Source organism: Bos indicus x Bos taurus, chromosome 17, assembly GCF_003369695.1.
Source record: "Bos indicus x Bos taurus breed Angus x Brahman F1 hybrid chromosome 17, Bos_hybrid_MaternalHap_v2.0, whole genome shotgun sequence".
Lineage (NCBI taxonomy): Eukaryota > Metazoa > Chordata > Mammalia > Artiodactyla > Bovidae > Bos > Bos indicus x Bos taurus.
The window spans coordinates 29,127,663-29,145,649 of record NC_040092.1 but is presented as its reverse complement, the minus strand read 5'-3'; the positions used below and the strand labels follow the sequence as shown (position 1 = coordinate 29,145,649).

The window sequence follows — 17,987 nt, the reverse complement described above, 5'->3', positions numbered from 1 at the left end:
CCAGTTAATAAGTGGAAAGTAAATCATTGGTAACTTCTTTACATTCCATAAAAAAAAAAAAAGTTCTATGTATCTGCATGTGTATACAGCCACCTTCTGTAGTTTATCCAGAGGACAGTGGAGAATTCTCTGGCTCTGTGCCAAGTTGTGAAATTCCTTTTTCCTTAAGAACTATTTATATCCCTCTTGTAAGACAGTAAAGTCAAGCAAAATCGACCAAGATTCTGTTTTAATGAAATTATGAAAAGAACTTTTGGTTTCTAAAGAGCATATATTAGTAGAACTTAAATGTGAAATTTCTTGAAAGACAATATAAGTGCTGAAAAGAAATAAAATAGAACTTAAATTTACCCATATAACAATTTTTCTGATGGTTTAGATAAGGAGCGAGAGACAGAAGGGCTGGAGGGTGCTGGGCCAGCAGGCAGATTCTGAGCAAGGGCCCAGCACCCTGTGGCAAAGGGTGATTGCCTGGCAGGCAGAGAGCAGGTCTGGGAAAGGAAGGAAGAAGGAAACATTAGACTTGAGACCCTAAAGGAAGCAGAAGCAGACAGCCTAGGCTGCTTAAGACGGCTTTAATATTTCAAGGGCATTTTTTTTGCTGTTTTTTTCTTATTCTTATGTATTGCTTTTTATTTCTGTAGGTTATATTCTTTTAAGTGGAATCCTTAAAATCTATGGATTTCCAGTAGCTCTTTCCAGATCAATTTCATAAGAGTTTGTAGCCATTGTCACTCCATCAGTTATATATAAGACTGCCAGTGTCAGCTTCACCCCATCAAGGGTCTTTGACTTCATAGAGAGTGACTCTGGAATCACGAACACCAGCAAGTCTTTGTGGATGAAAGCCCATGAAACTCTGGGTTGCTGGGAGTTTTGCCCTTCTCTAAAACCTAATCAGACAGAAAGTGTGTGCGTGCGTGCATGCTCAGTCACATCTGACTCTTTGCGACCTGACAGACTGTAGCCTGGCAGATTCCTCTGTCCATGAGATTTCCCAAGAAAGAATACTGGAGTGGGTTGCCGTTTCCTCCTCCAGGGGATCTTCCCCACCCAGGGACAGAAGCTGCGTCTCCCACAACTCTCATGTTGGCAGGCAGATTTCTTTACAACTGAGCCATCTGGAAGAGGGGTCATCAGTGACATGATGGTCACTGCCTGCACAGAAGATCTTGGTTGTCCTTCAAGCATTTGCAACCTGACATTTTTTTTTTCTTATTTTCTGTCTTCTCCACTAGAATAGAGACTCCAAAAGGACAGGGAAGATCTGTTCAGCTCACCACCGCATGTTGGGCACCTAGAAAGTACCTGGTCACAGGAGATGCTACCTACATACTGATGGAATGAAGGAAGAAAGGAATGAATGCACATCATCTCCCCTGTCAGCCATTCCAAGTCCTGAAGGCTTAGTCTGTAACATGTGTATCAGTGAAGCAATATAACTCAGTACAGAGATGTTACCATTGCAGCTTGCTCAAAAACACAATTTATATTATTTCAAGTTAAAATAACTTTAATTACATTTACTTATACATGATTTATTGCTCTGACCAGGAACTTGGGATGGGCAACAAAGAAAGAAAATCCATCCATTTCTGCCCCTGAAGACTTTCTCCTTCCTCACCTCAAGTACTAGTGGAAATATCACCATCCTCTCTCCTCTTGACCTTTTGGTTAAACACTAGGACACGTTTTTACCATTCTCAGTCTGTATTCTTCCTGGTCTTTCATTTCCTTCCCACTGCCACCAGAAACTTCTTTTTCTTGTCCTTTCCTCCTAATATATATGCTGTCATTGTAAGAAAGGACAAATGGTCCCTCTCTCATTGCTGGACTTCCTAGAACAGGTGTCTTCCTGACTTTCTATGCTGAATCAGAACTTAGGACCCACTGTATAGCTTAGGGCCCTCTACTCAATATTCTGTAATAGCCTATAAGAGGAAAGAACCTGAAAAAAGAATGAATATAAGTATATGTATAATTGACTCACTTTTCTGTACACCTGAAACTAGCACAACATTGTAAGTCAACTCTACTCCAATAAAACTTTTTTTTAAAAAAGAATTTGCTTTTTTTAAGTAAAAAGTTCTGAAGTCCTAGCCAAGCTGTAGCCGCATACGTTAGTGATATTACAGCTTAACAGGCTTTGGTGTCTGCTTTCATCATACACCATTGCTCCTCTGGAAACTGTTATAAATTCAAGATAAGACAAAACAAAACCCACAAGTTTTTCAGACAAAACATTTATTGGTAAAGGCTGCTGGTGCCTAGAGCTTCCTACCTTGGTGCTAAGGCTTCTCGAACACATCCTGAGCCTACACCCTGAGATGATGTAGATCACAAGAATGTCAGGAGCAGGACTCAACTTCCCTGAGATCTCACGCCTTAGGATACAGAATCAACGACTGTAGGATGGCCCTGGAGGATACCAGTATATTAACACTTCAGGTACAACTGCCATTTCATCCAGTATTGCTGGGAACACTCTGAATGGAATTTCATAGGTCTGGTTTATGGATTAGTGGCTACTTCAGATGATTTTTAACTTTTCTGCATTTTTTCTTTTTGCCTAGAGACTACACTAAGAAAGCTTATTTTTATGTAAGAGCGAAGAAAAGCCATTGAAAGGTTTTGAGTATGGCAGGACCTGGGATGGAATGTTTTCTATAGTTCTTCATGTTCTTCTAGACCAAGGAAATTTTAGCTCATAAGCATAACGGAATACTACTTCTTTTTTTCTTCTTGCAACCCAATATTCCACAACACCTTCAGAGACTTCAGGAGTTCCTTCAAGCCCCCTTCATCTCACAAGGTGTGTGATTTGGGATAATATCCTTCACAGAAGCGTGTGCTGCTGTGTGCTGTGCTGTCGCTTCAGCCCCGTGTCTGACTCTTTGCGACCCTAGGAACTGTAGCCCATCAGGCTCCTCTGTCCATGGGATATTCCAGGCAAGAACACTGGAGTGGGTTAGCCATGTTCTCCTCCAGGGGATCTTCCCAACCCAGGGACCGAACCCGCATCTCTTATGTCTCCTGCACTGGCAGGTGGGTTCTGTATAACTAGTGCCACCTGAGAAGCCCTCATATAAGCATATGTGACTCGATTTAGTTCAGGGAATGGGTTCTGATTTGCTACAACTGTGGCTAAGATCATGATGCAGTTATTTTAAAAACACTCTGCTTGAGGAGCTTACAGGATTATCGGGGAGAATTTCCATGAAAAATCAGCTAATAATCAAATAGAAGAGCAACAGATTATGAATGAGGTGCAGAGACCTTTCCATCTCCCCTAGTTATCTTAAAGCAAGTGATCTAACTTTTATGTGTCTTAATTTCCTCAAACAAATGAAAAGTTTGCACTAGATGAGCTATAAGACCTTTGTAACCTACGATTCCATGACTCTGGAATGCCATCTCCCACTCTAAATCTTCTAAGGATAATGAACTATAATACTTGTCCCCCTAAAACATAACTAGAGTTTACATCTAATTATCGAAAACAAGAACGAGGATGCCATCAAATGCTATCTGGAGTCTCTTCTTTGGGGCTACGGATAGGACTGAAACTGAACAGTAAGCTAAGCATTAAATCTGTCCACTTAAAAAAGATCAGTTTTTTAAAAAGCCCTATTTAATCAAAGACACCTAGATGTTTGAATAGCTGATGAAGTAATCTAGTTTGGTTGCTATTCAGCATGAATATATCCAGCCCTGCAATGTTCACTAAAATGTGAATGAAAATGGCCTCCGTTGTGGGAAAGAGTCCTGGTTCTTCAGGTCAAGGGCAGACCTCTTGCTTCCTGGAAGTCCTCAGCCTGGCTTTCTCTACTACATGACAGCACACTCAAAGCTATGAGCCCGCAAACAAACGACACACATTATCCTAAATAAAGGAAAATAAGAATGCATATATTTGATATTCTGAATGTTTTTAAAAGAGATTCCAATATGTGCATGACTTCCATTGTAGGAATTCAGAATTTATCAAACAAAATAATAAAGCCAACAGGGTAATGACAGGACCTGGGGAAAGCATGGCCACTCTCCAGCTTCCCAACCTCACCATCTGCTCATCCCTGTTCTCTGCCCTTGGAAATGAGGGTGCCAACCGCTTCCCAGACTGACACCAACCAACTGCCTGGGAAGAGCTGCATCCCTCATCCTAGTCAATGCTGGCTGCTGGTGACTGGAGCGGGGAGACTGTAATTAAATATTTCCATCTCAAAGGCCACTAGCCAGTCTACTACTGTGCTTATCTTATATTTGAAATAAGTTCCCTCAACTTCCTGCCAATTCTAATTTATCCATTCTTCAAACTTCAAGTCTCTTCTTTGCCCGTTGAGCCCATATTGCCGACAGCAGTAATTGCTATATCTTTCAAAAGCTGTGTGACTTTAGTCAAGTCACTTAGCCTCTCAGGTCCTTCTTGGGAAGTAAACAAGGTTACCTCTGAAGTTCCTTCCAGTCCTAAAGTCAGCAGCCTGTGGTCCTTCAGTGTTTCTCACAAGGCAAAGGGTTGGTGTGGAGTCAATTAAAAACCATCAATAAATTATGAGAGCCAGAATCTGATTTTTTCAATGCCCAATCTCCTAGGCTAAGTGAATCTGCATAAAACTGTGAACACTGATAGAAGGAGGAAGACACACCATGAAGACTTTCAGTGGCTCTTCTCTTTAGGCCCATGGAGTGAGGAGCTCTCCACATGCCCTGTCTATTCCAAACATATTTTACCTAATTAGGTCTATGGCCTGTCCCCAGCATTCCCTGTTTTCTCTTTTTCCCCCAGTTTTATTGAGAAATAATTGACATACATTACTGTTTAAGTTTACGCATACAGCATGACACCTTGATTTACCTATCGTGTGAAATGATGGCCCCAATAGGCTTAGCTAACATGCATCTTCTCATACAGATGCAGAACAAAGAAAAGAAAGGAAAACAAAAAACTTTCTCTTTGTGATGAGAACCCAGATAACCTTCCTACACACCACACAGGATGGCAGGGTCACCATGAGTTACACCCATGGTACTCATTTATCTTATCTTCCAGCATCTCTGGACCACCTTCCTCTAATCCCCTTCCCCACCCTCTGCCTCTGGGGACCACATGTATCATCTCTTTTTCTATGAGTTATTGTTGTTTTTCAATATTCCACATATGAGACCATACAGTGTCTTTCCTGAATCCCTTTAATGGTGGTGCTCCAGATCTCAAAACAGCATTAGGCTGTGCCGCCCACAGACCTACACCAAGACATGTCCAAAGTGGTGACAGAGGTGTCATGAACAGGCCTGTGACCCTGTCCAACCCAGCAGGACAAGGGTGGGTCTTCCCACCTCAGCAAGTTGGCGGGAACAGATGATGCTCTTAGGAATTAGATGAGGGAAACCCAGCAGAGAATAAGTTATTCTCCAAGGAATTTAGCTCTTAAAAAATAGCTAATGAATCCATAAAAAAAATAGCTTGCCATCCGTAAGTAACTAATGGGTCCTGGTGGGTGGTGAAAGCTGTGGATTATTTCACCTAATGCTTGTGCAAACTCTAGGGACCCGGGATTGTGAGCATGTCTATTTTCAGATAAGGATGCTGAGGCCAAGAGGATGAAACAGCTGCTCAAAGTCATAAAGCTTGTCAGAGTGCAGGATGCTTTGGAAAAGAATGCAAGACTGTAAACATTTTAAGATTAAACACAATTTAAGAAAATGATTGCTTTTTAAAAATGTTTTTAAATGTTTTCAGAAAATTGTCAAATTGTCTACATCTACTATAGCCTTGAAAGTGAGAAAGCGAGTGTTCACATTTTCCTTAGGAAAACACCCTATTACCATTTTCAAAATGTCAGTAAGATCTTGAAAGGGCAGGCACTCACCTCTGGGAAAATCAGTTTGCAAATACTCTCTGCCAAAGTGTGAAGATAGACCCGGCTGCGGCTGGTCTTCCTCCGGGGAAGCCTTCCGGGAGGGTTCTTGTCGGGGACACCTGGACAGACGCCTGGCTGCCCTGGGGTCGATGCTGGCCCACTCCCTGTGGCTTCCCCCAAGGGCTCTCTGGGGACCTGCCCCGGGGCCAGCAGGGAGAAAGGGCAGTCCCCCGTGATCTGCAGGTCCTTCAGCTTCGCGCAGAACATGGTGATTGCTCCTGGGCTTGGTTCTTCTTACCAGGATGGACACACAGAAGCCACTAGCGGACCAGAGATGCTGATGACCAGGGAGTCCAGGGGCTGCAGAAGGTCAGAGGAGAAAGAGGAGTGACTCTGTATTCCTATGGAAAGAGAAAAATACAGGTATGAAAAAGTGAAGACCAAACAGTCCTATGTCATTTGCAAGTTAAAAAAAAAAAATCTGGTGCAAATGTCCATTATAAAATGGATGGAACATTTGGTAAAGATCTTATTTCCTATGTGTGCATTCCAGTATACTAGAAAAATACTTGCTTTTAGTATTTTAATATTTTTCAAATAGAATATAATTTTCTCCAAAATGTCTTTAGCACAAACTACTGATTCCCATTTTTGTAGCCCATTTGGTCTCATTTGATTCCACAAGGGTGAAATATTGTGGTTTTATGACAGAAGCGGGAGAAGGCAATGGCACCCCACTCCAGTGCTGTTGCCCGGAAAATCCCATGGATGGAGGAGCCTGGTGGGCTTCAGTCCATGGGGTCGCTAAGAGTCAGACACAACTGAGTGACTTCACTTTCACTTTCCACTTTCATGCATTGGAGAAGGAAATGGCAACCCACTCCAGTGTTCTTGCCTGGAGAATCCCATGGACAAAGAAGCCTGCTAGGCTGCAGTCCATGGGGTTGCACAGAGTCGGACACGACTGAAGCGACTTGGCAGCATGACAGAAGCTGGGTCTCAAACTATGTCATATCACTGCTCATACTACTAAATTCTCATTAGTCTGTATTTTCTAAAAAATCAGAATAGCATGCATAATGTCTCCTAAACATACCCAAAGAAAAAAATGTATATAATGATGCCCAAGTATATGTTGTTAGATCTGAAATATTGTCTTTTACATGAAAAAAATTAATTGAAATGATTACTGACAAAGAGACTTATCTCTATAAATAGTAAAATATTTTTAAAATATCACCAAAATGAAAAACAAATAATATTTTTTCAAAAGACTCCTGATTCCTAAGAATAGGCCATTGGATTTACAGGAGACCTTGAATCCAAATCCAGATGACACTGGAGTAATCCAAGAAGGCCTCTCTTTCTAGGAGTCCCCAAAGTCATGAGCATGACCCTTCTGGCCAATTTTCCCCTGTACTTTTGTTTTTGTTGATGTTGTAATGGAGTCTCCACACAATTCACAACCCATGTCTCATTAATTTTTCAGTGGAACCATCTGGTTGTAAATTCAGCTTGTCAACAATACAGTGATGTTGATTAACTGAGCCCACCAGCTATTTCGATACTTGGAAAATCAAAAAACTCAAAAAAGAGGGAAAAAGAATACATGGTCTGGTACAGTGCTAAGAACCCTGTCTTTACATTTAAGCTTCACAGTAACCACTTGAAATAGGTATTCTTATCACCAGTGGGTCAGAGGCTCAACGTTTGTGTCATCTTTGATTTGAAATGCTAGAAAGTGCAAGAGCTATGATTCAAACATAGGTCCATCTGATTCCACAGCCAACGGGTTTCCATTAACTCAAACTCATATATTAACAAGTTACACTTGTTTCTAAACAATCAGGCTTAGTTTATACACTGGAATTAATTTATCTTGAAGATATGGTTTATAAGTTTACATTAGAAAGCAAATAAGAACGTAATTATCCTGCTTGCTGGCTGGTGGTACTTGAATCATGAAAAGGATTATACTTCAGTCTTCGGAATTGGAGTTCAATTATTTTGTGTCTTTTCTATGCACCTCAGTGCTCTTAGTATGTTCCTAATGTATATAACATCAGCTTATAATTTTTCACAGATAAATTACTGACAGGCTTAGAACAATGTACAATTCATTTCCCAAACTGGGACAAACAAGGAAGCTGAATTCACATCTGACAGCCCCTGGGGTGTTGCTGGGTTATCAGGTTTGGGGAAGATGACGGATGCTGACAGGCCAGAAGAAACTGCTGGAACTCTCTGCTTCTTTTTATTTTTTAATTTTTATTTTATATTGGAGTGTAATTGATTTACAATGTTGTGTTAGTTTCAGGTGTACAGCAAAATAGTTCAGTTTTACATATACATGTATCTATTCTTTTTCAGATTCTTTTCCCTTAGTGTGTATCTTTTTTTTTTATTTTTTTAATTGAAGCATAGATGCTTTACAGAATTTTGTTGTTTTTTGTCAAATCTCAACATGATTATCAGCCATAGGTATACATTTAATCCAAACTCCTAGTTTATCCCTCCCCCTTTACCATTTGGTAACCATAAGTTTGCTTTCTATGTCTGTGAGTCTGTTTCTGTTTTGTAAATAAGTTCATTTGTATCATTTTCAAAGATTTCACCTACGTGACTCTGTTTCTTAAAGTCAAACCCCAAATCTGTGTTCACACATAATTTATGAATCTTCAGGAAGGTACAAAGGGAGATCCTTTCAGCATTAAGGAGCAGAAACCATATTCTGCCAGCAGAGAAGAGGGCATGGTCTATCTCAGAGGCTGCTGGGTGCCTAGAGGTGATCTGGTGATGGAGGACCGGTTACTGGATTCAGAAAGACCTGCAGATCTACAGCTCTCCACCAAGATCTGTTTAAGATTCAGTTCTACAAGTAGGTGTTTCTTAGTCTTTAATGTTTCTCAACAACACTATTGAGTAGTCATGCTAAGTCACTTCAGTCCTGTCCGAGTCTTTGTGACCCTATGGACTGTAGCCCGCCAGGCTTCTTTGTCTTTGGGATTCTCCAGCCAAGAATACTGGAGTCGATTGCCATTTCCTACTTGAGGGGATCTTCCCATCCAGGGATCAAACCCACGTCTCATATTACTACTTATCAACTCCTGTCCTCCAGCATGGTGTAGATCAGGGGTCCAACCTCCCCATAAAGGCAGAGTGGGTCACTTCAGCTTGTGGTCAATGCCTCAACTCTGCCACTGCAGCAGATACACAGAGGAGAGAGCATGGACATGGTCCCATGAAAACAGGCTGCACAGACCATAGTACTGACTCGTGTTTGCAAAAAGCTAAGCAACTTAGATGAAGCGTTTTAATACAAATATAATTTTAACCATGGGGTTAGAGTTACTTCCTCATCACCTCTTCCCAGTCCCAAAATAGAGAACCTCTCTGGATTCAGTTTTGCACAACTTGAAAGTAATTAAGAAGAGTCTAGTAGATAGTTCTAAATAAATATTTATTAATAAAAATCAAAATACCATTATTTTATGTGAATTTTTAGGAAGAAAAATTTTATTAATTGAATGTCATAGTTTCAGTTATATAAAAATATAATACAATAACTAGAAAAGAGGGCACTTAAAAAAAGGCCATAAAAATAGATTATATGTTGGAGCTGATGCGGGTCTGGAATTTCTTCCTAAAATCAGTTATTCTGGTACATATTATAATTTTAGTATTGGACAGAGGATTCCGACATAATGTAGTTTATGAAAATTCTTCCTTTATGCTTAATCTTCTATTTAAATTGGATTTCAACCCTTGTTCTCAAACCCAGTATTTTATCCTCTTCTCTTCAATCTCATTAGAGCAGGACACAACTGACCAGTCAGACTTCCTGGAAATTCTTTTTTCTCCAATATGACACAGTGCTCTAATTTCCAGCCAATGTGCCTAACATTTTTTTTTTTTAATTAAAGTAAAAACAGCAACAGGAAACAAATTGTGCTTACTTCAAGATCAGTTAAGTGTTTAGTCTCATTAAATCACATATGTATCAACAAACTAATTAGCGTCCCTCGTCTGTGCAGCTGATGAAATTACACTATGAACAGATGCAGCCAATGCCAATACCTTGGAGACTCGTGTTTGTCAGTCATTTGCCAGGTTGCCAGGAAGACAGACTATGCTCTTCAAGGGAACCAGTGATGATTCTTTTGTAAAACATCAGCAGCAACTTCAGAAATGGTTGGGTCAGTTCCTGAATGCAGTACAGAGCTGGGTGTAGATGTGGTAGTGACATGGGAGGGAAAAAAACAAGTGAATTGAAGTGATAAATTTGGTGACAAGGCCTTGGCAGGCAGTGGGAGAGATATTCTCAGAAATTCAAAGAGGTATTTGCCATCCCCCAGGCTGATGATTAAACAGCCTCCAAATTGACTGAATGCTTTCTCCCTTTACTGGTAAGTTATTAATTCCTCTAGAGTGACAATAAAGACCTATTGACCTCATATCAATAACCAGGATGCAAAAACAGTATATATATGTATATGTATAACTGTTCACTGGCTGTACACCTGAAACTAACACAGCATTATAAATCAACTATACTCCGATATAATTTTTTTTAAATAACCAGGATGCATTGCTGTGTAGGTAATGAGATACTCCATCATTAACCTCTAAGGAAAGAATTAAGCACAAACCCTTGTTTTCCACATGTGAAAAACCTGGGGGGTGGGGAGTGCGGGGGGGGGAAGCACCTCACACGTACTCTCTCACACAGAAAGCTTGTTTTACAATAGCAGGTCACATGCCAGGCTTAGCACCCAGCCATACCGAAATCTGTGATTCAAGAAATATGTGTTTTAAGATTAAATTCCAAAGTCCAGATATAGAACAGTAGCTGAAAGAGAGACCTTCAAAACAAACCCCCTCAGTAAGGATAAAGTGTGCATGCCCCACCCAAATTGTAACAACCATCTTCATAAACAAATGTCAAGAAGGCAGCTTAACATTCAGAACATCGAACGTTTTCATTCCTCCAAAGCTGAAAAATTGTTCAATAATATTTCAAAAATCAGGCCTTCAAAATGTGTTTCTTTTCACTTGGCAGGAAGCAATATTTACAGAACAGTCCCCTGTGACAGACCAGGGAAGCTGGACAAAGTAGTAGAAAAACTGTGCCTCCCTGACTGGAGGGAAAGGGCAGGGGAGAGCCGGCTTCCTTCATGCCGCCCCTGCTCCCAGCTCCAATGCCAGCTCTGCTGCTTTTTCCAGTCACAGCCCCGTGCGGCACTCAGCCCGTTTACACAAGATTTATTCTTCCACCGACCAGGCTCTGGCTTTGCTTTCACCGTGTCACCCAAACCTCCTTGCTAAATTCAGCCATGAGCTCCTGAAAGTTAAACCTCCAAACACACCTGACCTTCCCCTGGCATTTTGCTTTTCGTAAGCTCCATTCCCACAGATTGTCTGATGCACTGGCTTGCGTCTTGCTTCCTGCTTCATCCCTTCATTTGTTCACGTTCCAGTCTACTCAACAAGCATTTATGAGTGGCCTACTATATGTGGGACATTCTTCCAGGTGCAAGGGCAGAGCCATGGGCAAAAGGCATCATAGTCAGGGGCAGCTTACAATCTAGCAGGAAGACTAGACTATTTTTAATTTTTTACTCCTAATTTATCCCCCTCCCATCCTTTTTCCCCTGTGGCAGCGATAAGTCTGTTCTCTATGTCTGTGAGTCTGTTTCTGCTTTGCAAATAAGTTCATTTGTATCATATTGTAGGTTCCACATATAAGTGATATCATATGGTAGTTGTCTTTCTCTGACTTACTTCACTTAGTATCATCATATCTAGGTCCATCCACGTTGCTGCAAATGAAATTATCTCATTCCTTTTTACGGCCAAGTAATATGCCATTGTATAAAAGCACCATGTTTCCTTTATCCATTCTTTGGTTGATGGACATTTAGGTTGTTTCCATGTCTTGGCTATTGTAAATAGTGCTGCTGTGAACACTGGGATGCATGATCTTTTTGAATTATGGTTTTCCCCAGATATATGCCCAGAAGTGGGGTTGCTAGATCATATGGTACTTCTATTTTTAGTTTTTAAAGGAAGCATCTCTACATTGTTCATAGTGGCTGTCCATGGTGGTGTCCCAGTTGAAATTCCTAGCAACAGTGTAAGAGGACTCCTTTAGGAAAATACTTCTGACACGCAGCTCCAAGTGTGACGTGTGCTATCAAAGGGGGTGCACACCGCACTCCGGGAGTGACACCAGGGATCCCAATCCAGTCCCAGGAGGAAGAGACAACCAAGCTGAATGGTGACTGTGAGCCGAGAGAAGCGAGCCCCAGAGAAAACAGCGAGCATGCTTGGAGGCGAGGACAGACCAGGGCACATCCCAGGAAATGAACGGGCCCAGCCCAGCCGAAGCGTGCGGCCAGGGAGAACCTGGGGAAGGTGATGCAGATGAGCCAGTGGCGGTCAGGACATACAGATGGAGGGGGCGTGTAAACCATGCTACCTAAGCCACCAGTCTGTTCTAAAAGCTAGGTGACTAAGAAGTGAAAATATCATTGTATTTTCAAGAGATTATCTGAAATGCAGGATGAGGGACAGGTCAGAGTTGGACAGGCGGCTGATCTAGGTTGGATCAGAGTGGCCCCAGTGCGGATAAAAAGCAGATCAATCCTGAAGCATCTCCGAGAGAGAACCCACAGGCTTCATCTCCTGGTGGGACGTGGGGCTGAAGGCAAGGGAGCCCATAGGCTCCCAACTCACCTTATCAATAAGCCATAGCCCAGGGGAGACCAGGATCCAGAAAAGCTCCCTTTAAAGTTGTCCACAGCTCACTTCCCAAGACCAGGTTATTCAGTCATAACCAAGCCCAGATGTGGGGTTTGCAATATTACATGACCATTCATGGGGACTGGGCTGCTCCAATTCTCCTCTGAAGCCTTCTTTAGGGAAGCAGCTCCTCCTTATTCCAAAGCCCAGACATGGGCAAGCCAACAGCAGTTCAGATTCCAGGCCGGCTACTGACCTCCACAGTGCAAGGCAGTTCCAGCTCTCTGCACAAGCGGAAGATGCTTAGTTTAAATTTTTGTTACTAAGAGCCCATGCTGGTCACCCCCCGCAGAACAAGGAAGTTACCTCTAAAGGTCATGGCAACGTCAGTCCTGGGGACCCAAAACACAAGAACTCTCCTTTTCCTGAAAATAACTGCTTTGCTAAAGCTATAGCACCGGACACAAATGCTTAGCACACTACATTAATTCTTTCTTAAAAATAAGGTGGGTGTGATCCATACCTTTCTTAGATTCAGCAGTGACAACTTTGAAATAAGAGCAATGTTGATACTCTAGAGCTGGGAGATTTTAACTTTAAGAATTATCACTTTTTGATTCTCAATTTTTATAGCAAACTGTTACAGGATGCTTTATGGCTAATTAAAGAGCAAAACTTTGGGGACTATAAATTCTAAATATCCGCTTTTAAACCTCTCTACCAGGATTATCACTGAAATCTGAGTGCATACAGTTAGTATCTCTTCAAATTAAATATCATACCCTCTTAATGGCAGATCACAAGGAAATCAGATAAATGTTTCAATATTTTGTTCCAGAAATATGTGGAATATTTTCCAGCTCTTCCTAGAATCCACATCATACTTATACTGCTCAAATAGTTCCTTACGATGACTTCATCTTTTTATGAATATATTTATGGAAAATATGGTGATTCTTCTGCAGAGTTACAAGAGATAAGTGATTCCTTTATACCCTATATAAAGCCATTTTGTTTTCATCTACTTGCAGATAAATACTGTGTATTTCTGTGATGTGGTTTGGCTCATATTCACTAATGGGGGATAATGTCAGTGTAAAATAGGGGTCAACTAGACCCCCATTCACACCTGCAAATCCCCGCAGCTCAGCTTGAATATACACCCTGTCTTGATACAGTTTCCTTGTTTAGTTCCCTTTCTCAATAACTCATCAGGCTCTTCACTTTCCTATAATTCCTTCCCATCAAGCTACCTCTTCCCCTTAAACCAGTCCTATAATTACTGTAGTGAGGTATTCATCAGAATTCAGCTTGTCTTTTTAACTAAGCTTGTATGTTTGTTAGGACTGTTATAGCTTTAGCTAGTGCCGTAAGTGTTGATTGGTTTCACTTCAACACATTTTCTTCCCATAAGTCCATTTATTTTTAGTGCATAATTTTGCAGCATACAGAGATTTTTAGGAATACTTGTATCATGTTGTATGAGAAATGCCTGTATTTCAACAGTGTTTGATTGAAATTTACAAGTAAGGTGAAATCCTACTTAATTACTTAGGGAAAAAAACAATAAAGTCACATTCGCTAAGACTATAGATTTCATTACTATTCAGGTAGTAAACACTGATGAAACTTTCAAAACGGACCAGGTGCGTGGACCCAAGTCAGATTCCAGGACCAAAGGCTGAGTTAGGTTCTGACACCAAAGGCTGTGTGTTTACTTCTTGACTCTACCCTTTATCAACTCTGATTTTAGTCAAATTCCTAAGCTGCTGCTGCTGCTGCTGAATCTCTTCAGTCATGTCTGACTCTGTGAGGCCCCATAGACGACAGCCCACCAGGATGCTCCGTCTCTGGGATTCTCCAGGCAAGAACACTGGAGTGGGTTGCCATTTCCTTCTCCAATGCATGAAAGTGAAAGTGAAGTTGCTCAGTCATGTCTGACCCTCAGTGACCCCATGGACCGCAGCCTTCCAGGCTCCTCCATCCATGGGATTTTCCAAGCAAGACTACTGGAGTGGGGTGCCATTGCCTTCTCCGAAATTCCTAGGCTAATCCACCCCAACTCTCTCCATATGGAAATAGGTATTCTAATAACTATTTCCTACATGTGCTGTGAAGTCAAGCATCCCAATTACTTCTCAGCAATAGGGTGATACTGAATCATTTTCTTAACTTCACTGAGCTTCTATTACCTTGCCCAAAAAATGATGAGGAAACAGGGGTATATGAATGATTAGGGAAAAGTTATGCAAAAGCATTCCACAGGATAGTCAGGCTCACAGAAGTAACTAAATAAATGATTGACAAATGTATTCTATCTTCTCAGAAAGACAGGTAATATGTTAAACCTATGCCACTTTTAATCATCACTTTTCAAAGCCAAGTAACCTCATTTATAACAGATGCTTGCTGCTGCTGCTGCTGCTGCTGCTAAGTCGCTTCAGTCGTGTCCGACTCTTAGCGACCCCATGGACCGCAGCCTACCAGGCTCCTCCAACCATGGGATTTTCCAGGCAAGAGTAGTGGAGTGGGGTGCCATTGCCTTCTCCATAGCAGGTGCTTAGTGTACCACAAATACAGAAAACATTCTCCACTTGAAGAACATTACAGCATACCAAGAAAGTCGTATCTATGTCAATAGTTAGGGTTCTGTTTATTGAATTACAAAATAATGGAGTATACAGCATAACCCAGAACATTAAGATTCTATTTTGGTTTCATCTTATGTAATTCTATTAACTAATAAGTTGCATGCCAAATTTCTTTAATAAAATATTAGAATAAACATTGAAGAACTATGCTAGATTTTAAATCTCTTTTTCCACTCATTAAACCAAACGTTATATCAGTCAAGCAAATCTTATGTCATTGCAGTGCATACTGCTTTCAATAAATCCAAATTATTTCCAATGTGGAACATTTTAAAATTAAAACCAAGCTAAAACAGGAATCCCATGGTATCTGATTTTCTTTTCCTAGAATGCTAGATTGACAAATGGTTCGTGTTTATTATACAAAGAATCTTATCTCCAGCTTTTGCTTTTATAAGTTACCTGTTCTTCTCAAAATTGATTCAGTGGTAACCCTTTTTTCTATTTACCTCTCAAAGTTGGTTTATTTTGTAGAAAGGTTTAGGTGATGAGGAGGGAGAGGTGAGACACTTAGGCAAATGTTTAAGATACTTGTGAAATCAAGATAAGTCACCCAACATCCGACTAAAATAGGTTTGTGAGAAGAGTAAAGTCAATTCTGGTATTGACTGTCACATCTGTGGAGCATCTGATTTAATATTTTGAATGAGGAGGCATCCAAGTGACTTCTCCTTGATGGGAAAGAAGGGTGACCTCATGAGCATGGACTCACTCTACAGTGGAAGAAAGTCAAATTATCTGAGGTCTAACCTATCAGATTTGGAAGGAAGATTCTGGAAGAAGATACAATAGTGAGTCTTGATTCTTCTAGTCCAGCCCTTGGAACTTTTACCAAGATCCTTGAGAAAAAAGGACCACAAACTAATAGAGTCATAAAAACCTAAGACTTGTAAGCTCTGCTGGAGATGGAACCTTCTTCAGCCTAACCAAGAGCAAATTAATCAAGACATATAGGCCTGGCCACATGGAAACCAGCAAAGAGCAAAACAAGGAGACCAGGAAGAAATGCATCATGACGGAGGCGTGGGTGGTGGAAGAGATGCTGGTCCTGGAATAGTGGGAGGGTCAGAGGAAGGTAAATCAGCCCCGAGGAAGACCCAGAAACTCAGGGGGCTGGCAGACCATGACCTGTGGGTCAAATCCAGCCTGCTGCCTGTTTTTGCCCAGCCCTTGTCCTGAGAATGGTCTTCATATGATAAAGTGAAGGAAAACCAAAAGAAAATTTCATGATAAATGAGCACAACATGAAATTCAAATTTCCATGTCCATAAATACAGTCTCACTGGAACACGGCCATGTTGTGCCATAATAAGAAATATATATCTGGTCTCTGCCCACTCTTGCTCTTTTCAGTTTCCTGGCACACAGCTCCCGAAACCCTTGGAATCTCCAGAGTGATGGTCTTTTTTTAATGCTAATGAGGTAGCTGGTGGCCAGGGTCTCTGGGTCGCCTAGGACACAGCAAGCAACCTGGGGTTAGAGGGTTATAACTTTGCATCCCACCCAGATCTCTGGTGGGTAGGGGAAGGAGAGGCTGAAGTTTGAGTTAATCACTAATAGCCAATGATTTTTCTTTTTTTGCGCTTTTATTTTTTTGATTAATTTTTATTGGGGTGTAGTTGCTTTACAATGTTGTGTTAGTTTCTGCTGTACAGCAAAGTGAATCAGCCATATGTGTACATACATCCCCCCTTTTTGGATTTGCTTCCCATTTAGGTCACCACAGAGCACTGAGTAGAGTTCCCCCGCTATACAGTAGGTTCCCATTTGTTATCTATTCTATACATAGTAGTGTGTATATGTCAATCTCAATCTCCCAATTCATCCCACCCACCCCTACCCCCTTGGTATCCACACGTGTCTCTCTTTCTGCTTTGCAAAAAGGTTCATTTGCACCATTGTTCTAGATCCCATGTGTAAGTGATATTACATCATATTTGTTTTACTCTGACTTATTTCACTCTGTGTGAGTCTCTAAGTCCATCCACATCTCCGCAAATGATGACCAATGATTTAACCATCATGCCTACATAATGAAGCCTCCATAGAAAAACCCAACTGTGGTGGCAAGCTCCTGGGCTGGGGAACATGTGGAGGTGCTAGGAAGGTGGGGCGTCCAGAGCCCATGAAGTTCCAGGTCCTTCCCCACACCTTCCCTGTGTGTCTCTTCCATCTGACTATTCTTGAATTGTATTCTTTTATAATAAATGCGTATACAGTAAGCAAGCTATTTTCCTGAATTCTGTAAGCTCATCTGGCTATTATGGAACACAGAGAGGGGAGATGTGCGGACCTTTCATTCACGGTTAGTTGGTCAGAAGCACCAGAGGCATGAATGTGAGATTAGGATCTGAAGCCGGGGCAGTCTTGTGGGACTGTGCCCTCAACCTAAGGGATCCCGACACTAACTCTAGGGATATGGTCTCAGAACTGAATTAAACTGTAGGACACCCAGCTGGTGTCGCAATTTCTGGGGAGAGGAAACACACACATTTGGTGTTGGAAGTGAAGTACCGATAATACAGGGAAAACAGGGGTTTTCATGTTTACAAGTTCATTCATTTATACGTGGCCTAAAGCTGCAGCTTTGGAACAGTGGCAGAACCAAGTAATTGCGAGAGACCCCCAAGGCCACCAAAGCCTATACTATTTACTGTCTGATCCTTTATAGAATCAGTTTGCTGATCTTATAAAACATCATATACATTATGTCCTTGAATCATCACTACCAGCC

The 17,987-nt window shown here is 41.3% G+C and overlaps 1 protein-coding gene across 9 annotated transcripts in view; it reads right to left on the bottom strand.

Annotated features, from left to right (window-relative positions):
* Positions 1–17,987, bottom strand: part of GUCY1A1 (guanylate cyclase 1 soluble subunit alpha 1) — a 72,228-nt gene that overhangs the window by 34,854 nt on the left and 19,387 nt on the right. For 4 of the 9 annotated variants that reach the window (XM_027567198.1, XM_027567197.1, XM_027567199.1 and 1 more), the window contains exons 2-3: positions 9,939–10,082; positions 5,871–6,262 (exon numbers count right to left, since the gene is read on the bottom strand). In XM_027567198.1, coding sequence (XP_027422999.1) covers positions 5,871–6,128 — 258 coding nt within the window. In that variant the 5' untranslated portion in view covers positions 6,129–6,262; positions 9,939–10,082. The remainder of the gene's footprint in view (positions 1–5,870; positions 6,263–9,938; positions 10,083–17,987) is intronic. The other 5 variants (XM_027567203.1, XM_027567205.1, XM_027567202.1 and 2 more) reach the window with 2 other exon arrangements.